This window comes from Chaetura pelagica, unplaced genomic scaffold, assembly GCF_000747805.2.
Source record: "Chaetura pelagica isolate M959 unplaced genomic scaffold, ChaPel_1.0 scaffold17, whole genome shotgun sequence".
Taxonomy (NCBI): Eukaryota; Metazoa; Chordata; class Aves; order Apodiformes; family Apodidae; genus Chaetura; species Chaetura pelagica.
The window spans coordinates 11,569,076-11,590,866 of NW_009970726.1; the positions used below are offsets into that span (position 1 = coordinate 11,569,076).

At 37.0% G+C, this 21,791-nt stretch overlaps 1 protein-coding gene across 1 annotated transcript; it reads right to left on the minus strand.

Moving 5' to 3' along the window:
- Positions 1–379: 379 nt before the first annotated feature.
- Positions 380–19,305, minus strand: DNAJB6 (DnaJ (Hsp40) homolog, subfamily B, member 6). The gene is made up of 7 exons (XM_010007007.1): positions 19,213–19,305; positions 17,745–17,854; positions 16,109–16,168; positions 15,626–15,736; positions 4,279–4,410; positions 3,260–3,401; positions 380–1,151 (listed from the first exon to the last, which is right to left on the minus strand). The coding sequence occupies exons 1-7, from the start codon at positions 19,275–19,277 to the stop codon at positions 1,046–1,048; spliced, it is 726 nt and encodes a 241-aa protein (XP_010005309.1). The 5' UTR covers positions 19,278–19,305; the 3' UTR covers positions 380–1,045.
- Between the last annotated feature and the right edge of the window lie 2,486 nt (positions 19,306–21,791).

The following is a 21,791-nucleotide window of genomic DNA, read 5'->3' on the forward strand; positions in this document are numbered from 1 at the left end:
TTATTAAATGTCTTCCTGTATATTTATGTTCTCTACAGAGAATTAATTTGGATTAATTTTGGAAATTTACAGCTTCAGAACAATTTTACTTTTAAACAGAGGGAGTTGCTTCAGGCCTAGACAAGAAATTTATGCATTAGGGCAAAAGATGGAGTTATAGAGTCAGCCTCTGAATGCTTTTTAAAAATAGGTGATCAGATACAGATTTAGAAAAGAAATTAAATATGTTTTCAGTCACATTGAAGAAAACATCTGCCAAGAAAAAAGGCCCTCATCCTTAAGACTTAAGAAAAAGGTGGTAGAAAAAAAAGCACACTGTTTTCCCAAGTTGCCCAAATCACACACAGACACAAGGTTACAAATGCCATTCATGAAAGAATGCACCACAAACATCAGCATTTATTCATTTTGAATTTTTTTTTTTGTAGCAAATGACAAAAGACCCAGCTCACTGGCTTCACTTTTGTTTACCTTTTGCTTACAATACACATTTAAACATTTGTCAAAACTTACTAAGATGTCTGCATTCATGCACAACTAGAAAACATCCTTAATTTATTTAAACCAGAAATGCATTACCAGAAATGTATTAACATTGTTCACTACTAAACATTAAAAAAAAAGAAGTTGAAATTATTAAAAAGGTTATCCTGGAAATGTTAACTTCACAGCAGACTTAAACTACTAATTGGCTCACATTTCAAACAAATTGTAAAAAGCAAGATTCATGCTAGTGTTAGTGTACATCTTGCCCTAGCACTACTGAAGGATCATGGTTCACCTTGATCATATATAATAAAAAGAAAAGTGCATACAGAAATTTACAACAATTTTAAGGACAAAAAATGGTCCAATTGATGTGGTCCCAACAATTAACTCAAAAGTCTATGACAAATACGAGCTTCGGTGAGCTATTTATACTACTTAAGATTAAGTACGGATATACAGAAAGTTGAGTTCGTTTGAAATCTTCAAAAAATGTTCCTGTCAATCCTCAAATGGTGGCTGTTATAGCTTAAAATTTCTGTTAAATGCGTGCGTTGAATTACTTGTTATCCAAGCGTAGCAGCTGCTCCTTACCATTTATTGTTAGCGACCTTAACTGGCCATCTTCTTCAACTTCTACTCTCTCTTGCCCATTCTCAACAATTCTGTAGGACAAGAACACAGTCAGCCTTTGTAATGCACTGCAAGCAGTTTGAGAACACACATCAGACCTAGGTTTTCAGACAGATAACTATAATGCAGCCTGCTTAATGCCACTTCAGTTGGTAAGCTTTTGTATTTAACAGCACAGAAGATATACCTAGTAACCATCTGCATCCCCCCCACTGATACTGCTTATTTATAGCAGGAAAACTGCTTTCTGGAAGTTTGAATCCTCCAGTTTGTAGGATTCAGAGTTACAGCTGTCACCTCATACATTGTCACAGTTGTACTGACACTACACACTCTTATCTAGAACCAAATATCTTTTGACAGATCAACTATACAATCTTGATGTTACATTCAGTACCTATCCATTTGTTAAGTGCATAATATTCTAGATCCAATCACAATTTTCCATAATGTAAGGTATGCAAGACAGTCTTCAATCCACTTTTGATTTTATCAGAGCAATTCATTTTGAGACTTAATGTACACCAAGTTTATGACCAGCACTTATGTTGCAAAATTTAAGCATCCCTGACTGGAAGACAAAATTATTGAAGAGCTCTGTGTGTTTGGGTTTTTTTGTTTGCTTGTTTTAGAAATGGGAAAACAAGGAATGTTTACATTATTTTAGAACATTAAATCATGCCTAAATTTTAAGCTATCTGGGAATTTGTCCCTCATGATTCAAATGAAAAACCACATGGATGATGGAGATCAGACTTACTGAAGGGAATACACCCATATTAAAAACTGAGGAAACAGTTCCTTGCCTGAAGCAAAGTATTACTCAGATTTTCATTGGGTATCAATCTTCTGTAGTCTTAGATACCTTGTAGGCAGACATTCTACAAAGTAATAGGACTTCTCCGAGACAGTGTTTCCCTAGATGTGGCGTAACATCCCCCCACCCTCCCCTTCTAAATAGTAACAGAAAATTACCCTACTTTTAATGTTAAAACAAACATGGTGTCTTCTCTTTTGCTCTCTCACCTGGTGCAATTCCCTCAAAAGTGGGTAGATTTCAAATTTTTCTAGAATACATTCACAGAAAAATATCATGACTGCACCAGTGCATGATGACAACAGCTGCATTTATGTTGCCAAACTGACAGGATCTTTCCAGTACAACAGGACACAGAAAAAACCTTGCACTTTGAACTATGGGGCACAATTTACCCAAAAACGTTGGTTCTTCCTTGCTTTTCTATAGATTTATTTGTACTGAAATGACATTTAACTATACTAACTATATTATTCTGTATATTAACTTATTAATAATAATATCTCATGTAGGTTACTCTACAGCAAATATCTACATTTCCAAAAGCAGTGATTTCCCCATCACAAGCACGAAATAGTGAGAAGATGCACTGTGTATAGTACTTGAAAATTCACTTCCCAATAAGCAGGAAGTTTCCTCCACAGCAGGCTTCAGTTGCTTACTTCATTTAACAGATAAAATTCCTTTTTACACAAAAGCTTCACTCAAACACTGCCTAGGAAAGCAAACTAGAGCAGATGTTAGAGAAAACTGTTTCATGTTTCATAATGTCTACAAAAATTAAGGACATAATTTAAAGGACATATTTAACTGGTAGTTAAACCCCAGCTAAAAGCTTCACAATCAAGAGAAACCAAGTACATTTTTTTTCCCCTCCAGAATCTCAAGCTGACCTGGCAGACCACAGTCAAGGACCATAATAAAAGAGGCATCACCAATACCAGAGATTTTGAAGGCCTGGAAGGACTCCATTGGTAGGTCCATTTTAAACAGCAAACAAGTTGCAACCTCAATTTTTCATCACGGCAGTTCTGAAAACATGTCCTACACATCTAAACCATCCTTGACTGTCAAGAACTTAGACAAGAACACCATCTTCCCCATTTTCACATGCTACAGCTTTAAGTAACTGAGCAATGCTAAGGTAGAGAACCCAAAAAAACTTCAAATTTTTTTTAACCAGAGAAACTCAAGTAATGAGATGACCACAAAAGTACAGGTACATACATGCATCACTATATTTATGTGTATGAATAGATTATTTATATGCATATATTTATAGTTATGCATGCCTTTACATACAAATACAGTTATATCACTTACCTCTTTGTAGTAATTTTTCTGCCATTAACTATTTTAGTTGAGGTTGATACTGATTTGAAGTTACCCATCCCACTGCCACCAAATGACGTAGAGGAGAACGAAGTAAGGCCTCCATGTCCCAACGAGCCAAATGAAGTAAAACCTATTAGAAAAGAAGGTATTTGACTAAAAATGTATTTCTGCATGGCCATATGATCTACATTTATCATCCACTAAGACTACATCTCAGCTTCAGGATACCCTTAGTTGGTTGCATCAACATGAGTGACTAGATGGTATAGAACACTAACGTGCGAATAAAACCATGGCTCCTGCCCCATCCACTCTCCCATATAGACACACAGTTCATATTTGAAATGCAGAGCATTGTCAAAAAACCATTTGTCATCTTGTCCCCTGAAGAAAAGGTTTTCAAACCTGTCTGCTGAACTCAACCACTGTATCACTCAAGGTAAAGTTAGCGACTTTAATTAATCTGATTTTTTGCTTTAATGTAGATGTTGGGATGCCCTTAGTTAGCAGATGGAACAAGTTTTGTATCACCAACATGCAAACATCTTAACATTTGAAAGGATGCTGACTGCCAGCAACTCTCAGCAAACTCTGAGATACTGACATCAGCTGTCAAATTGCCTACCCCACAACAGATTCTAAGCAGTACCATGGGCACACGTTTTTCCAGTGTGTTTTCAGAGCCTTAAATAAAAGCTATCACACCCCCAACACCTAGAAGCAACCAGAACAAAAACAATTCTCAAGCTACAAAGGAACTGTAGCATCAAAATTAAAAGCACAAAGTTTTGCCTCTTAGAAGTCATTTACTTTTCATGAACTTCCCAGGTAGACCAAGTATTTTAACTACAGCTTTATTTACATTCAGACTTCACACAGAGCAGCTTTATTCTAAAAAGGCAGCTTCAGAATTTCCTGAATTAAGGTAACTTTTTAAAAAGTGTATATTATATTGAGATTCTTTGTGAACTACAATTCCATTCTTTATCAAATGTTGTGATATTTACCCGTGTCAAATGAAGAAAAACCACTTCCAAAAGCAGGGAATCCACCAAAGGCAGAGAAAAATGATCCACCACCTCTGCTTCTGCTCCCCCTTGGACCCCGCCTGTTCCCGAAGAAGTCTTCAAAAGGGTCTTCTACAAAACAGAAGACATCATTTAAGAGGTCAATATTACTGAGAGATTCTATATCAAATAATTAAGTTTCTTCATTAAAAAAAGACTTCCTGTTACAGATAAAATACTTCCTTTGAAATACTGTATGCTACTGAACAGTCCACCAAAAAGAGAATTCCTATGCTCCTTCTGGACTAAATTCTATCTCACTTTTGGACAACTGCATACAAATAATATTACAAAAAGTAGTTGATTACCTCATTTCAGCCATTTAATATTAAAACCCACTAAACCTAAGGTAAATGCTCCTACATTTTTCAGTATAATAGAAATGATGAGCTAGAGAAATAGTATTATTTCCACCACATGCTCATGTAGCAAAACAGGTATGTTAAAAAACGAAATCCGTATTGATTTGAAGCTGACCTGCCACTGAATTAGTATTTGACAGATTTAACACTCTTCAGATGTGTAATCATGATCTCTACACACAAAATTACCGTAAGGCAAATCCTGTTGCTGGACTAAGGCCTTCTTAGGTGTAGAACAGAGTAGCACTACAGATTAAACTCTCAGAATTTTAATTTAACAAATCTTAAAATATTACACATGCGTATCTGAACTTTCTAGCTAGTCAAGATTTATTATGGATCACCATGATGAGGTCTCTGAAAAGTGACTTCCAGATAGGTTATATCCATTATTGAAATATAAAAACAGCAGCCAGGGATTGATGACTCATAATCTTAAAGAGTTCAAAGTGTTTATTTTAGCACTTGCCACATGAGGTACTTCAAACATGTATTCTGATGCATGTTTAGGCAGCAAAGTATGGAGGTTTACCAAGTTTCCCAAAGAGGTATTTTGGTTCCCATCAAACAGCAAGAAGAGGGGAGAAATAGAGAACAAAGGAGGTCATGGCTAAATGCTATTTCAAATTCAAGTACAACTGTTATGTCATTCAGAAAAGCTACTGTTTCACCAGCATCAGGAAGACAATAGTCTCTTTTTTTAAAAAAAAAAAGAGAGGGAAGGGAACAAACAATTCTTATTTATCACATTTTCATCAAAAATTATAACTACAGTTATCAAAAACCTGCTTTTTACTAGTACTCTTAAAACATACAACAACATATAAAATTGCAATAATGTAACAGATGCTCAATAAACACAATACTTGCATTAAAATTAGAACAGTCCAGGAATTTAATTACTCCCTCCACCAATCACAACTCCCCCAGATTGAGTGTTGCACAGTACCAACAATTATATAAAGTTTTACAAGTGGGAACTCAGTATTAAAACTCTGAAACACTGTTCACAATAAACTCTTGCTGAAAAATGCAGAAAGTGGTGATAGCAGCAACAGCACTATGAAAGCCAGGAGGGACTCCTAAAACTGCATGACTGTTCAGAACTAAAAATTGACAAAAGTGAAGGTCAGAAATACTGTGTTTATTTTACCTCTGGTACCACCACAAAAACCCAAGCTGATGATAAATCACCAAGTTAATGCAACAGTGATAATACTAAAGCAATCGATCTGATAATAAAAAGATATTAGTTACCATCTGGTTTATGTGCAATTACTTAAGAAAAACATCACAATGTATTTATGCTGAACAGAGGCAGCCACTGAGGTCCAGGCATACTCTATCATTCCCCTTGCTGCCACAGTTATTGAATACAACAAAGCAAGACTGAACTTTTGTCTTACATACACTAGACAACCAAGTGATAAGATTTTCTTTCTTCCTCGGGTATTTTCTTTGTTTTGTGCCTTTTTTTTAATGTAGAGCAAATTTTCTTCAACATAAAGGTGACTTGTTATTACTTTTAGAACCAAAATTAAACCAACACTTAAGCATGGAAATATGGGAACTTAGCAGCAAAATTACTATTTCCAAAACAAGTACCCTTTTTTAAAAGGGTTGCTTTTAGCATATCATCTAGCAAGTAAAACCACTGCAGTTAATTGTTTTGTAGTCCAATTTATTCTTGCCAGAGTGACTCATAAGTTAGTTATGAAGGTCATTCACTCACGTGTACAAATGATCTATATTATATTACTCCCACTGTTAAGCTTTCTATTTATAGTCCCATTTTTCCTGTTACCTGGAGTTCGAATAAAAACAAAACAACCTACCATGTAAGCTTTTGAGGTTTTTAATCCCCCACAGTGTATCAATCAGCCTATTCCACAAGTGAATCTCTTCTCCTCAGCACAGCAGCAGAAATTAATCTCTCAGACACCCCTGCTACCAACTCCACTTCTAAAAGGATTATTGCCTACTAGCCAACAGAAAAACTTAATGGAGACTTGGCCATGCCCTATTAGCCTTTAGCAACCATACACACCAAAGAGTTAAGCACTCTGTATAAGCAAATGTTACAGCCTCCAGTGATTTCTATTAGCAGCCCTGCTAGTAATTCTCCAGTGCTCTTCCAGTAACTCTCTCCACTAAGCAAGATACTTGGACCACTCTTCTGCAATGAGCAGAATGCTCAGCAAGATGGGATTATGTAGAGACAGGAAAATGGGTAGGACTTTCCTGAGTATTTCTTACTCTCCTGAGAGCCATCCAGGTGCAGCATGCAGTAAAGAAAAAAAAAGGCCAAAAACATTTGAGGAGAGAAGGCAGAGGGAGGCTTCTGCATTGTCATTTGTTGTATCCACCACCAAATGCCCCTCACACCCTGCTTATGCTTTTTATCCCTAAATCAGCATGATTAGTAATACCACTCATGAAAAGAGTAACACTTCAGCCTGGTAGGTCTATTTTTGTGATTTAGCAGAACCTTTCCAAGCATTATAACCTTTTCACATAGATGGCTTTTTCCAAACAGTTCAAATACAATTAATATCACAACACCAAGTTACTGGGGTTCTTTAATTCATCTTCTTATGATGGTCATTTTGGTGCTTACAACCCACAATTTTCTTACTGAATGTTAGAAGTCTAACAAATCTAAACTTACGCAGTAAAAAACAACAAACCACAAGGCCTTTCTAAAAAGGAAAATATTATACATACACACTAAATAACAGTTTCAGAAAACAGAAAAAATACTAAATACTGTTCGGAGATAAATTCGGTTTATTCTAATCGGGGTACTACCAGAAGCGTATGAGAGGACAGAGTATCAGTTTCAACAAAAATGTTGGAATACACTTCTGAAACAGAACTTTTGGTCTTGGCTGCTTTTACAGCACTGTGAAAGAACAAAAGGTGAGAAATTTCAAGAAAGCCAGTGAGACTTCTATCCTGTCAACAACAGCAGACAACATGAAGAACTCATAGCAGCCTGATACCAAAAAAAGAGACAAAATGTTGGACTTCAGGGCTTACTGTTACTGGGTAGGAAGACTGCAGTTACAGAATGCAAGAAGTTAATAAGAAGATTGGAACACAAAAGCCCCAGCAACACAAAAGACTGTAGACCAACAAACTCTTGTGAAAATAATTACATGAGAGATAACATTTCCAAAAGAATTTACTTTATTTAGGAAAACCTTTACTAATTCAGATGTAACTATCTTGTTGCCCTGGGTAAACATTAAACCTGATCACTGCAAACCATAGAATCCTACCTTGTTTTTCTGTAATCACAGGAAAAGAATTTAACCTCTAAAGAAGTCAAATAACAACAACTATAATAGTATCATGCAGCAGCCCAAAATAAGGTAGGTCATGATCTCCTCCCCCACCCTCCAGAGATCTCAGCTGCAACGCAGAAACAGGATTTCCTCCCTTTCAGCAGTGTAAGCCAATTGCAGAACACTACTTAAAAGATGTGATTACTCTCCTTTCCTGCCTTGTGATCCTGAAACCAAATGACAAGTTGCATTAATTCAGTGATCCAAAAGAAAACACTAAGCGTTTGTATTGTTAGCTTTCTGTTGCATTCACAAGCATATTCAGTATTGGCAAGATTGGTGTATACGGAAGAAAACAGGCAGGAAAGCATCACACAATAAGGGAAGGGAGGAAAGGAGGCAAAAAACAGAGTATCTGCATTTGAAGCAGTCCACAATTCAGTTAAAACTTAATGAAATTCATTAACTCAATCTAAGCCTCTAGCTGAAATCACAATACATTAAGAACTAGAAGTGCCACATTTCCTACGGCAGTCACTTCTACCTTGACGCTTAAACCCTGGCAGGTGCCTGGGGAACCAGACCAGGTACTGATCAGCTGAAAAAGGCATCTCCAGATGAAAGAAATTCAGTCACATCAGTTCTTTGCTAAAGTTCACAGTGTGACTGTAAAAACAACTGTGCTGATTACAAGGAGGACAGTAGGAAGAAGCATCCATGGCTCATAAACAGTGCAGGAAGGTGCTTTCAACCATGGAACAAGGAATTGTTGATGCATTGAGCATTGATGAAAGCATTGAGCACATTCCACTGCAATGCCATCATTCACCTCCAGAAAATCAAGTGCTGTGCACTGTCAGCAAACCTCACACCCATGCACAGCTGGAAATGCTGATCATCCTACAGGGATAGTAAGCAACAGAACATTACCCTGTAAAAACAGGATCCCTGCTCAGTCACCACTCGCTGGACTACTTCCCAAACCAGTGAACTTTCTGTCCTTTATTCTTTGAAATGTGGGCCATGCTATTGCCTGTCAGAACACCAAGGAAAACCTGAAAAACATCTATACTGCAGGTGCTCAAGGATGACACAGCTGCAGCACACTGTAGAGAATAATGCTGCAAGGCTGCTCAGCCCCTGTGAGAGGAGGCAGCCAGACTCAACAGCACTGGGGATCGGTCTGCATTGTTTCCATAAGCAAAGGCAGCACAGGCTGCTTGCCCGACATCATTTCATTGTATCAGAAGCACACTTTACAGATCATGCCAGAAAATAGTCTGAAATACAGGTCTGAATAACGTGTCTACCTAAAGAGCTATAAATATGATACATCCAATAAAACAGAATTCTTGGATTGGGTGTTTCTATCTTGCCTTCTATTAGAAAAAAAGTTTAAAGATGCAAATTTGCAGTAAATACACACAGAACCGCAGGCTAAAGCTCTGGAGTGTACCCAGGCACAAAAAAAACCCATACCATCAGAAGTGGACATACCACAGAAACCTGTAAGCACTTTTGTAGAGGAATATTTTCTTCCTTAAAAGCAAAATAAGCATACTGCTAACGCCACTTACTTCGAAGAGACACTAAGACAATCTTGCAAGCACTACTGATTCACCTGCCTCAAGAGTTTCAGCATGTCTTTTTATAATTGCTCACTTCCACAAATTAGATGTCAAACAGATGCTTGCCTCACTTATCTAACAAAGTTTCCCAGCAGAAGCACTTGAAAGCCTTTCTAATGACATACAGCAGAGATTCTGGTATTAGTAATTTTCTAGAAAAAGGAGACTTAAAACATTAACTTTGAATGCCATCTACACCGTAATCACAGACACTAGAGTCCAGTTAGTCCAACTCTAATCACCACTTCATATTTATCAAACTAATGCCCAAATGTTCAGGCATACCTTAAAAATGGAGGAATCCTCCACTACCACTGTATGACATGCTCTCCTTGTGCTATGTTCAGCATTTGTACTCTGACCCATTTAATCAGCTAGCCATCGAAGAAAATAAAACAGGACAAAACTACTTTCTTAAGGACTAACAACCTGAATTGACATGGGATGCCCAGACAAACTTCCTCTTTGGCCAGCGTGCTACCAAACAGCTTCTCAATGTGTCTAATGGGACATTAGACAGACGTGAGAATTTGGAGCAAAGCTCTCTCCCTTCCAGCAGCAGAAGCTATACATTAGTTTAGCTACCCATGAACCTACAGCATTACCTATTCCTGGTTGATAATGCTGTCTGATCAGACAATTCTTGTGTTTCAAAAACCTTCAAACCCATCAAGTTATTTCTGAAAAATTCATAGCAGTGAGATTTGGACCATTCAGTGGATAATTAAGATCTAAGACTGGTGCTTATGAAATACAACTATGCATATGCATACCAAAGCACATGCAAATCTCTGAGCACTTACAGGACACTAAAAGCTGCAACAAAAAGATTAATTACAAAGAGGATCATGTTGCGAAAGATGACTTTTTGAAAGCCATCTCTATTTCAGTTTTAAGAACCCACCTAACTAACAAATACATTTTGCATTGGAACTCCTAAACATCGTAATTATCAGAATTTTCATTGCATGTGGATTAAAACTGTGATCTGACTCTTATGCAAACCTTTTGTCCGAGCAAAATACTTTTCTATCCTTGAGACAAAAAGGTTGATGAAAGTATCCCATTCCTAAACAACATCCTAAAACACCGATCATGTAAAACAGACTCTTTAGCCTGGATGCTTAAAGTAACTTACTATACTTTTCCAGAATGCTCATACTTCATTTTATGCAATTGATATTAATAAATCTGTAGTAATTCTGTTGTTGTTTGATGGAACCAAACTACATACCACATAACTAGCTAGCTAACATTCTCCATGACAAATATTCATGGGCATGGGTACCTAGCCATATAAAGGTGTTAAGTTTTATTTTACCTTTTGTTTCGAGGAGTACAGATTCTTAAATACTCCTTAAACCAGGTAACCAGAATTCCCAAGGGAAGCTCAGAAGATATATGGGTTTTTACACATCATCTGGTATTGAATTCTACTTTGCAAACTAAGAACCATTTAAGACATTTATAAAGTACCATCTCAAAACGTACACTAAGAATACTAAAGTATTTTGGAACTACAGCAAAACTGTCAATATTATAATCTATGTGTAAACAGACTTTGCAAACAGACTCCTCTTGAACATCAAGGTCTAGAGAAAGCATCTACCTGGAGCAACTTACCATGTCATTATTAGCACACTCTACTACAGAAAAAACATGGTTCCCTATGGGATTCATTGAAGTAGACATACAAGTATCTAAAACTGTTTGAAATGCTCTGAAACATCCTGTGAAGCTTCCTCTGCTTCTGGAGGATACTGGTCTGATGTAGGTCATGAGTTGCATTTTCTAGCCCATACACGAACTACTCAGGCATCTCAGATCCTCTAAACCATCACAAATGTCTCCAGATGTGTAGGTGAAGCTCAATGTCCGTACAAGAAGACTTAACTACTAAAAGAGATGTTTGAACGACTGAATTACTTTTGGGTAATGTAACGCTCCTGTGATACCCACTCCACCTTTCAACACAGTTTCTCACCGATAATCCCTTCCCAGACACAACCCATTCCTGATGTGAGAACATGAAAAGCATCTAAACCACAACCAAGTCAATTCTTTAACAGCCCAGAATCAGTCAAGCATTTTTGCTTACACCAAAACACACCAGTTTTTGTCCCTCACAATACTTGAAGCAACTCATCTTCAAATTAATGAATGCACTTCCATTAGCGGTAGTAACACAGACTTTCCCTATCAGCTGTCAAAATACAGAAGAAGAGTGTCCTTTAAAAGTTCACACGAGTAAAACAAAACACGAACTGCATAGAACACAAAAAAACACAAAATCAAGGCAACTGCACATCTAAATTGAGTAGGATATTTTAAGTAGAACAAACTTACTGAAATGAGAAACTAATTCCTGTATTAAGAGTAAACAGTTGTAATGTCAAAAGACATTGAAAGAATAGAAGCACTCGGTACAGAGTGCTAAATGCCAGTTATCCAGATCTTGACATTCCAAGGCAGTATTTGCAATACAAAGATTAGCACTGCACAGCAAGCACCACCACCTTTTTGTTTCTTCCTATTATCAGGATTACCATCCTGATACATATGTCAAAGAGAATGAAAACTATCACTGAAAGAGCTCACTAGGAAAAAGGAGATTCTGCAGTAACCAGGTGCATTCTGTAAAAGAATGCATGTCCATGTCTCAAAAGTTAGGAGTTAATTGTCTATCATATTATCTGATAAAGTTTTTAAAAGTACTATGTTTCATACATCCTTATTTTTACAAAGAACGTGCCTGAAAATCAGACTCTAAAATGTGACTGGCTGAGTTAATTCCAGCGCAACACACAGCACACAACATTAACCTTGTTCCATTTGGAAGCAGAGAGTTGTCTGCAGCAGTATTCTAAAATTTAATTTGAAAAGTCTGTAGGGACTGATTAGTTAAAAATCACCAGAAGTCTTCAAACCTTCTCCTCTTTTCTAGAGATTAATAAAGATGCCTCTCTGTTTATAAAGAGCATTTTCTGTAACTGTAACAGTGCAACATACCTCAGGGAAATTTAACAGACTCAATTCATAGCACAATTACAGAAATTCTTCACATCTGTAAATTTATAGGGATTATGCATCTGAATGCTGCTGTTTACATATTCATTGGCAATCAGGATACAGAGTCCCACCTGCATCCTGTGGGCTTCACAACATGCCACTTCAAACTGTGTAAAAGGTGCAAACATTTCAAAGTCTTTATTCAATTTCATCCTTGATTCTATCAATGTGCATTTTTAGAAAGCATTAACTCAGTCCTTATTCAGTTGCTTATAAAACCAATTATAACCTGAGTAGCTCCTTAAATCACTAGTTCCACAGAAAATTAATCAACAAGTTGAAAACTACTCATTTTTAGAATATAAATTCCCTTATTCTTCAGGACAGAACTGTCCCATCAGTGTTTCAACACAGCACAAGGTACAAGGGCTCCAGTTCACCAATAGAAATACTAATGCTGTACACACAATTCTACTCCTTGCTTTTGGCATTATTAAATGCACTATAATCAGCCGAAAACATCTGTATTTTCATGTTGTACTACCTTAAATATCATGTAAATGCAGAGATTGCTGTAAATAATAGTTATCGGAAAGCTGTGGAAAACCTGCTTTGAGTTACATTTTCCCATATTGGAGAATATCTTAAGAATCTTGAAGCCAAAAAAAATTCAAAAAAAAAAAGAGGTGCTCACTTTGAAGCCTGTTGACAAGAAAAATTACAAGAGCTTTTACTCAGAATCCAGAGCTCATGACAGGCTTTAGGATTCTGATCACTGACACTGCAACTATCCACTTAAAGTGGAGGCAGCTTTGAAACAATTGGCTTTCATCAACTGGAGTATCCATAATGCTACTGACAGTGCCAGAAACTTACTCTGCAAGAAGTGAAGCCTGTGCCCCATTACTCATATCTTAAGCTGACAATTGCAGTGATCAACATATGAAGTAGATAACCAGCTTTTGAATAAGTAAGTTTGGATGTTAAGCAGGGGAAAAACGTTTTTGGAAGCGTGCCCTGATGTCACCAGCACAGAGTTATGTTGTTAGGTCCACTGTTCCCACAGCATAAAATCTATCACTATTTCTTTACAGGAAAGGCAAAAAGCAGTTGCAATATGCCAGGGTAACTTTGGCAGTAAGCTAGATAGTTCTGTACAGTCTTCCTTCTATGGAACCCAAAAGGTATGTCCTCAGCTTCTTTTTAAGCCCATGACTACTTAACACACAGAACACAACCTGACAGCTTTAACCTGACATTTTGAGATACAGCATGTTAAATCTTTTGCTAACACTGGTGAAGTAAATACAATCCAAGTAAAACAGAGCCTACACCCGTCTGCTGGGAGCTAGAAGACACCTCACCTATACAATTTACTATACAGATACTTGATTGAGAACCAACTATTTTATTTAAAGTATCCTAGATTTAAAAACTAACGTAAGAGCTAAACACTCTCCTCCCAACATCTAGCTCAGATTTTTCTGGGTTTTCTATCACTCAGTCACAAAATGGTTGATGCTGGCAGGGACCTTCAGAGGTCTTCTAGTCCAATCCTCTGCTCAAGCAGGGTCACCTAGAATGGACTGCCCAGGACCATGTCCAGATGGCTTCTGAGTGTCTTCAAACAAAAGATTCCACAATGTCTCCAGGCAACTGCTCCAAAGCTCAATCACCCTCACAGTAGTAAAGTGTTCCCTTAAGTTCAGGCAGAACCGCCTGTGCTTCCCACTGGATCTAATTGCTCAAGTTCTGCTGCTTATTTTCTACCAGATTCTTCATCTAGCTGCTAATCTAATTCATGAACTAAAGTTCAACTGAATTCAACCGCTAGTCTTTCAACTCCTTTTCTAATCCACCAATAAGATGTCATTCAACAACTAATGATGCCTGAATAGCAAACTAAGGAAACAAAAAATTAAAATGTGAGCTGAATTAGCCCCTTAATGCTGCCAGCAAAGATTAAAAATTACCTCTAAAAGTATTAATCAGTATTAAGGCACTGAATAGGAAGAGACCCTTGATTTTCACATACACTTCTTCAAATTTTCAATATAGCACTTTTTACTTTACCTAAGTAAATACTGAACTTAGGATCAGTTCTGCCTTATAGGTCAGTATTTTATGCAGTAGAATATTCACAGAGAGACTGAGTAAGAACTCCAGCACCTCTGAAAAGGCCTTCATTACACTTAAGCAAGGAACATCATTAGCCAAAAGATCATCAGCACTACAGTAAAAAGATTACATTGACAACTTCATTACATATTGCTTCCTTTAACTAAATGAAGCAACCAGGTCTCAAGAACTACTTCAGTTATCACAGAATGGTTTGAGTTGGAAGGGACCTTAAAGATCACATAGTTCAAACCCCCCTGCACGGGCAGGGACACCTCCCACTTGATCAGGTTCCTCGGAGACCCATCCAACCCAGCCATAGTCTGAGCCCTCAGGGGCTCTACTCCCCCAAGAAAACATGAATTTGGGAAGAGTGTCTAGACTGGGAATACAGCTGTTCTTACTTTGATACAAGAAAATTATTTCTGCTATGACACAAATTCACACTGAGAGCTATGTTTTAACAGTTATAGTTAACCTGTCCAGTACAGAAGCTCTCAAAGCTACATTAAATATTTACAGATCAAAAGAGATCAAATTCAACCAACTAAGTTTGCCCAGTAAAATTCCTGAGAGGGAATTCCAGTGTGTACTTTTTCTGTTCGATGTCAGTTCCTTCTGACCTACAGAGTCATAGCAGCTATGACTTAACGAGTTTTTAAACCAGGCATTCTACCAAAACATCAATTGGCAGGCATATCTGTTCCGTACTATCAAATCAACCGAGAAGAAACAGGTAGGAAACAAACATTTTAAATATAATACGAAATACCAGTATTTACCTCCAGTTTTGAGAGCTATGTCTAATAAGCTGCATTAGATATGCCTGTTTTGCAAGAGTAAATTTTTAGATACAAGTAACTAAAACCAGTGGATTACTTACCAAAGAAGTCAAATGAAAAGGGGTCTCTTCCACCAAAAAACTCCCTAAAGACATCTTCTGGATTCCGGAATGTAAAACCAAATTCAAATGGATTATCATGATGATTTCCACCTGCAAAAAGAAGTTAAATTTAAATTACCGTCACATGTTCTTACTAACAAAAACAGGCTTATACAGTTTTTGAATAATTTAAGAATATAAACACATTTGGTAAAACTTCTCTTTCCGTTACAGATATCACTCAAGCTAAGTATACACAATACTTTTTACAATTAATCCTCTCTTCTCTGTTTCCAGACACCAGTAATAACTTCTACAACAACTAGAAAAATTGTAAAAAAAAAAATTCATTTCCATTTTCAGAAGATTACATTTTAGGCCTTATTATAGGCATTTCCAGATTCCCATCTTATAAAGAAATCTGCAGGAAAAGTCTCCCCACCAGCACAAAAAAAAGGGAAGAACTGCTAGTTGTCAACATACCTCCGCCTCCATTTATTAAGCCTTCTTTTCCATATCTGTCATAGATGTCCCGTTTTCTAGCTACAAGAAGTTGTACAACATGTCAGTAAGGCACATTGAATTTGGAAACAACAGAAACACATAACTGGTATTCTCCACTAAACATCTTGTCAAGAAAGCAATCCTTAAAGAAAGGAGGTCAACCTACCCACCACGAGCAAAGCAGTAAGGTAAACAAGCTGTCAAAGGTATCAGGAAAGAGGAAGACCTGGGGGTTGACAACACCCAGAAGTCCACCTTGAAAAACATTATGTTCTTGAAACCACAAGGGAAGTGTGTTCTATAATCACCCAATTTCAATAGACCTTGCTTATGTAACCTCTCACAAAACTATTCTTCTGGCAAAATCTGTCGTCATTCAAGCCTGAAATGATGTCAGAAAATGTCATTTAAGCCTACAGGACAGCTAAACACCTCTCAATGATGGGGCTCAGGATTCAGATACCTCTACTGCACAAATTATTGTTAAGACACCAGCAACTTAGGATTTGGTCTAGATCCAAAAACAAGCAGCGTTTTTAGAAAATGTTCTAAAATTCTAGCAGTGCACTGTTTCTGAAGAACTTAATGATCTGTGTAACAACTAGACCAGTAACCTATCTTTATCTTGCTCCAAAATGTGCTTAAGAAGGTTAAATTACTCTAGCAGACAAGTATACAATGAACTGTCCATAAATTAAGTTCTGCTTCTCTCAAGTCATCAATTAAGTATCAAAACCAAAGAAACAGGGTGTTACAAGACTGCAGCTTGATAAACCAGGCCAAATTCTGAAAGGTAATCTAGATGCTGCTAGTGCTTTAAATATAGCTTTCCCATGCTCACTGGTCTCAGGTGAAACCAAGGACACTTCAGAAATAGCATAAAGACAGCTGCAGTCAATTACAGGGGAAAATAATCAAATCACTTTATGATTCAAACAGCTTTTGGCAGAACACTTAACTAAAGTTAATGATACTTTTCATACAAAAAGAAACAGGCGACCTGCAAGCTGAATTCCTGCACTACATGGGTCAGGCTAAGCAACCATTCTGGAACAGTTCAAAATGAACACTCTCCTCACTATTACAGTTGACTGAACTTATAGAATTCACCCAAATTGAAATCTCAATTTTCAGGAAGGCTTGGGCTTTGTCAAGACTAGTTTCCTATTACAACAACGAGAAGCAGAAGGCACAGTAGTAGACACTTAAGTGTTTATCTAGCCCGGTTTTTATTGGATAAACACAGTAATTCCCCTATACTGATGGGAACATGGGCCTTACTTCACAAGATAAAATGAATATTGGTATTAATAGATATTTCTTCCTAGATTTCTAGAATGGGCCTGGCAAACATAAGATACCAATTTCTAGAAGGAAATGGGTTTGGTTACTCATCTAGAGAGAAACTGAATTTTATTTTATTTTTTTTCAAAATTCATGCATACTCTGTCTTATCTGCAATCTTCTTTTCCTCTCCTTTCATTTGAAAAGAAAGTAGTTGAGTTGGATGATAAACCCAAATTACAATATTCCTTTAAAGCATCACACATCAGCATTTTCAGTCTGACATCCTGACTAGAGATCTGCAGTTCAAGAGCCCTTTTAAAATACCTACCATCTGACAAAACTTCGTAGGCTTCAGCTACCTGTTTAAATTGCCTTTCTGCCTCCTCTTTGTTTTCTGGATTTTTATCAGGGTGCCATTTTAGCGCCAGTTTTCGGTACCTAAATGTAAGGAAAAGAAAGGATATTTTACTCTGAAGTGGAGTGGAGGAATATGCTATACAGATAAGCACATTTCAAACAAGTAGACAGAGATTAAAGTATTTAAGAATTCCCCAGCACTTTGTATCTTGCATCTAAACCAGAACCAATGGATTCTGCAGGTACACAAAGAACCATCTAATCAGACTTGCTTTAAAAAAAGAAAAAAGTCTGGGGTTCTTTAGTTATTTTGAGATTATTCCTGTGTTTCTGATTATGAACATCTGGCAGACTAAACAACACATTTCATAACATTTCTGTTACGGCTTCTCCTTAGAGCTCCATCATTATTCAATACAACAAACCCTGGGAAGCATCAAGAGTACTCTGCTAGTACAAAGATGACAGAGCTCCAAGAGCACTTTGATAACAAATTGTGGCAGCATCCTAACATCTGTGGCTTCTTTGACTGCTACACCTGCACACAATTCCTATTGCCAAATGAAATACTTTAGGCAAAGTGTTCAAAACTACTGAGAGGGGCAAAGCAAAGCTTGCACTCAGGTTGATTTAATGTTTTACACAGAGTGATAAAAGATCACAGTTCAAACATCTGAGTTGACAAAGCAGTATGTACACAAATTTGCAAAAGAACAAGGGAGAAAAAAACATAAATCAAATATCTGTGCACTACTGCAATTTGATTAATTAAGTTCAGGAGGCTAGGAGAAGGAAAGGGAGAAACATAGTATTTCCAAGTCACTTGAAACTGCAATTTATTGACAGTTTTGGAATAATAGAAAGGTATACTATAGAAATGTTTCCTTCCAATTGTTTGTTGAAAAGTAAATGGTGTATCTTGAAAGTGTTACACACATACACTGTACAACAGTACTTCAAATTTAAACTGTGGGGTATTTTTTTAATAGTTACAGATGTTCAGTCCATCAAAATCTAAGCCCAGAAACCAGACCTCATGTTAAGGAAGAGCTAGTATCCAACAAAGCAGCATGTCAAATAATAACTCTGAAAAAGCACCTCTGCAAATGGAGGCAGTTACTGCAAATCAGTGACAGAGCAAGGAGCTGTCACTGCTTGCACCATGTCAAGTTTGGAGGCACACTTGTACAGCAATGTATTTAACAGTGATCAAGAACCAGTGACTGACAGCATTTTTCCTTCAACAATACTCAGGATTGTCAGTTCAATAAAAATTAGCATATGCTTTTTCTTCAGAACACTGAATACTTCTGTTAGTGAAGGTATTACCTCAGTTGATTTCTACTCATTCTAGTATTGACAACAAAATGAAAAATCCAGAATATGTGATTACATTTGTTCCTTAAAACACATAATACATATACACCAGTGATACATACGCTTTTTTAATATCTTCTGCTGAGGCATGCTTTTGCACTCCCAGAACTTCATAGTAATCCACCATGTTTCAGTACTTGTCTTGTTCACAACAGCCAAGTCTTGTGGGTCCTGAAACAACAAGAACTTGTAAATGAAGTTTGTCCAGTAAATGCTACTTCATGGCAGCCAGACAGGACCCTAATATCTTCCAGTACCAAACCTGATCTGAGAGCACTGCTTGTTTTTTAAAATGTGAATGTTCTGCACACCAAAAAACAAAAATATCTACTTTCAGGTCAGTAGATCAAATTATTTTAATTCTGATTTGTGCTTGTTTTTTAATCCCACTGAAACACAGTGCAGACACAGGTACACAGCAAGTTCCTGAAACAAATTAGACTGAAATGCCAGCTTTAATCAGTATATTAAGAAGAGTATGTAAAGCATGTCACCATTTTGATATATATACAAATAACGCTGAATGCAAAAGAAACCACCTATCATGTTCACTTTGTCATCTCTGACACCTGTGTGATGTCTTAAGCACATATAAGCATAAACTAAGAGCCAAATCTTCCATATCTACTGTTCAGAACATGACTTCCACTGAGATGCTCCCTTCAATAAAGCAATGTATGGGCAGGTCTTAGAAATCTCTAATTCCACCTATAGTTTCCAATAAGCTTTTCTTGTACTCAGAAGTTGCCATAAAACTCACATAGTGCCAAAGCTACTGAATTCCATTTACTTATCTTGTGTTTATCAACACAAAGTACACAGCCAGGCAAGATGGCTCAAACTGCAAGGTTAAGTAACCAACTCAAGGACAGAAGCCACTTGTGTTTCTTAGTATAAGAGAATAAAGTTTTCACCAGAGTCTTAAGAAACCTACAAGTTAAAAAAAATAAATAAATTTGCCCTAGTCTATTTAAGTAGTGACAGTTTCTTGTTGATATTGGAGAAGAGTTGCAAGGAACAGAGTTATACTATTATTTCAACTAAATTACCATCTCTTCATGCAAAAGCTGCTTCTCCCCACCACTGTATAGGCTCCATTCTGGCAAAACTTCCAACCACCTTTTCAACTGACCACTGCTGCTGGTTCTTTCAAGTTTCATCAACAAGGCAACACTGACCTTTTTAATGAGTTATCAACTCCTTACAGGCAAAGTTGCTCAAATATACTTAGAACACAACAATACAGCAATGTATCAGCTACTTTGCCTTACCTCACATATCAAGAACAAAAAATTCATTGAAATCATTCTCCCCTCCCCAAGTCATTCCACATTTTTAATTTCAGCTCATGCCAAGTCTCATTTTCATGTTCTTTCACAAAAATGCTGAAAGAATCAAGCATGATATAGCTGAGTTAAATATGCTGAAATTTATTGTACTAATATTACGTGTATCTTTCAACAAGATCTTTTTGAGACACAAATATTTGAAACTTCCTTTGAAAATAAATTGGTACATCTTAAAAATAGGTTGCTCTTGTAGGTTAAAGCTGAATTAATTTTAATTAGGGGTGTGGTTACACACACATTTCCTCAAATGGCAAAACCAGCTTAAGGGACACCCTGCCACAATACCTGCCCCCTACATACTACTTACAGAGAAAAATGTACTGGAGGAGCTGTGTGTTTCTAAAACTCGGGTGGTGTTAGCAATCCAGTTAACCAGACAGCTCCACAAACACTTCCAAAATTATAGTGTAGCAGTTAAACAGACCTCTAATTGACTTTGTCCTTTGAAGAAACCTCAACACTGAAAAAAAATAGTAATGGTATAGTTAATATTGTGACCAATACCAAGGGAAGTTCAGAAACAGGTATTAAAGTGAACATTAAGAATGCCAATACTAATATAGTAATGCCATATTCAACATATAAGCATATATTACCAAAAATATCCCAGAATACTTTTAATCAACGAGCCTCACTGGTTTTGCCATTTCCCAAACAATAATTAGGAGGATAACTCTGAATACACAGATGAGAAGCATGGTTAGCATGTGTTAAGTATGTTCTCAAACACTGTAGGCAATCCTTATTAGTAATAGCATATACAGAACATACAGTTTACAGAAAGAAATCGGGGGGGAGAAAAAAAAAATCTAGGAGTCAAGCTTAAGGCTAGAGGTCAGAGCCACTCCTAACAAGAGATACTGGCCCAAAACAACATTTTCTACAATCTCCTTTCTCCTTAAACACAAGGCTTGCATTAGGAAGATAACTTAAAGCAAAAATTCAAAACTCAAGCATCTACCTGGAATAAGCAGGTAAGAAAAGCAACTTGTTCGAAAACAGTGCTGTTGTGTTTCAAGTTCAGATTCAATACACATATCAATGTAACCTAAATAAGAGAAGCCTGAAGTTGGGACCAAAACCAAGTGCTGAGGCAACATGACTAGCACTTACTAGATTACTCTGACCTAACAAAGCAATTCCTTTAAGAACAGAGGAATTATTAGTTTCAACGAACTGACCGCAGCTTGCATATTCTATCTTTTGCAAGTGTGTTCTTCTGCAGTTTTCACTTGCCACTAACATGAAGTCTGGAATTAAAATAAGCCAGAAGCTCTCTAAAGGGGGGGGGG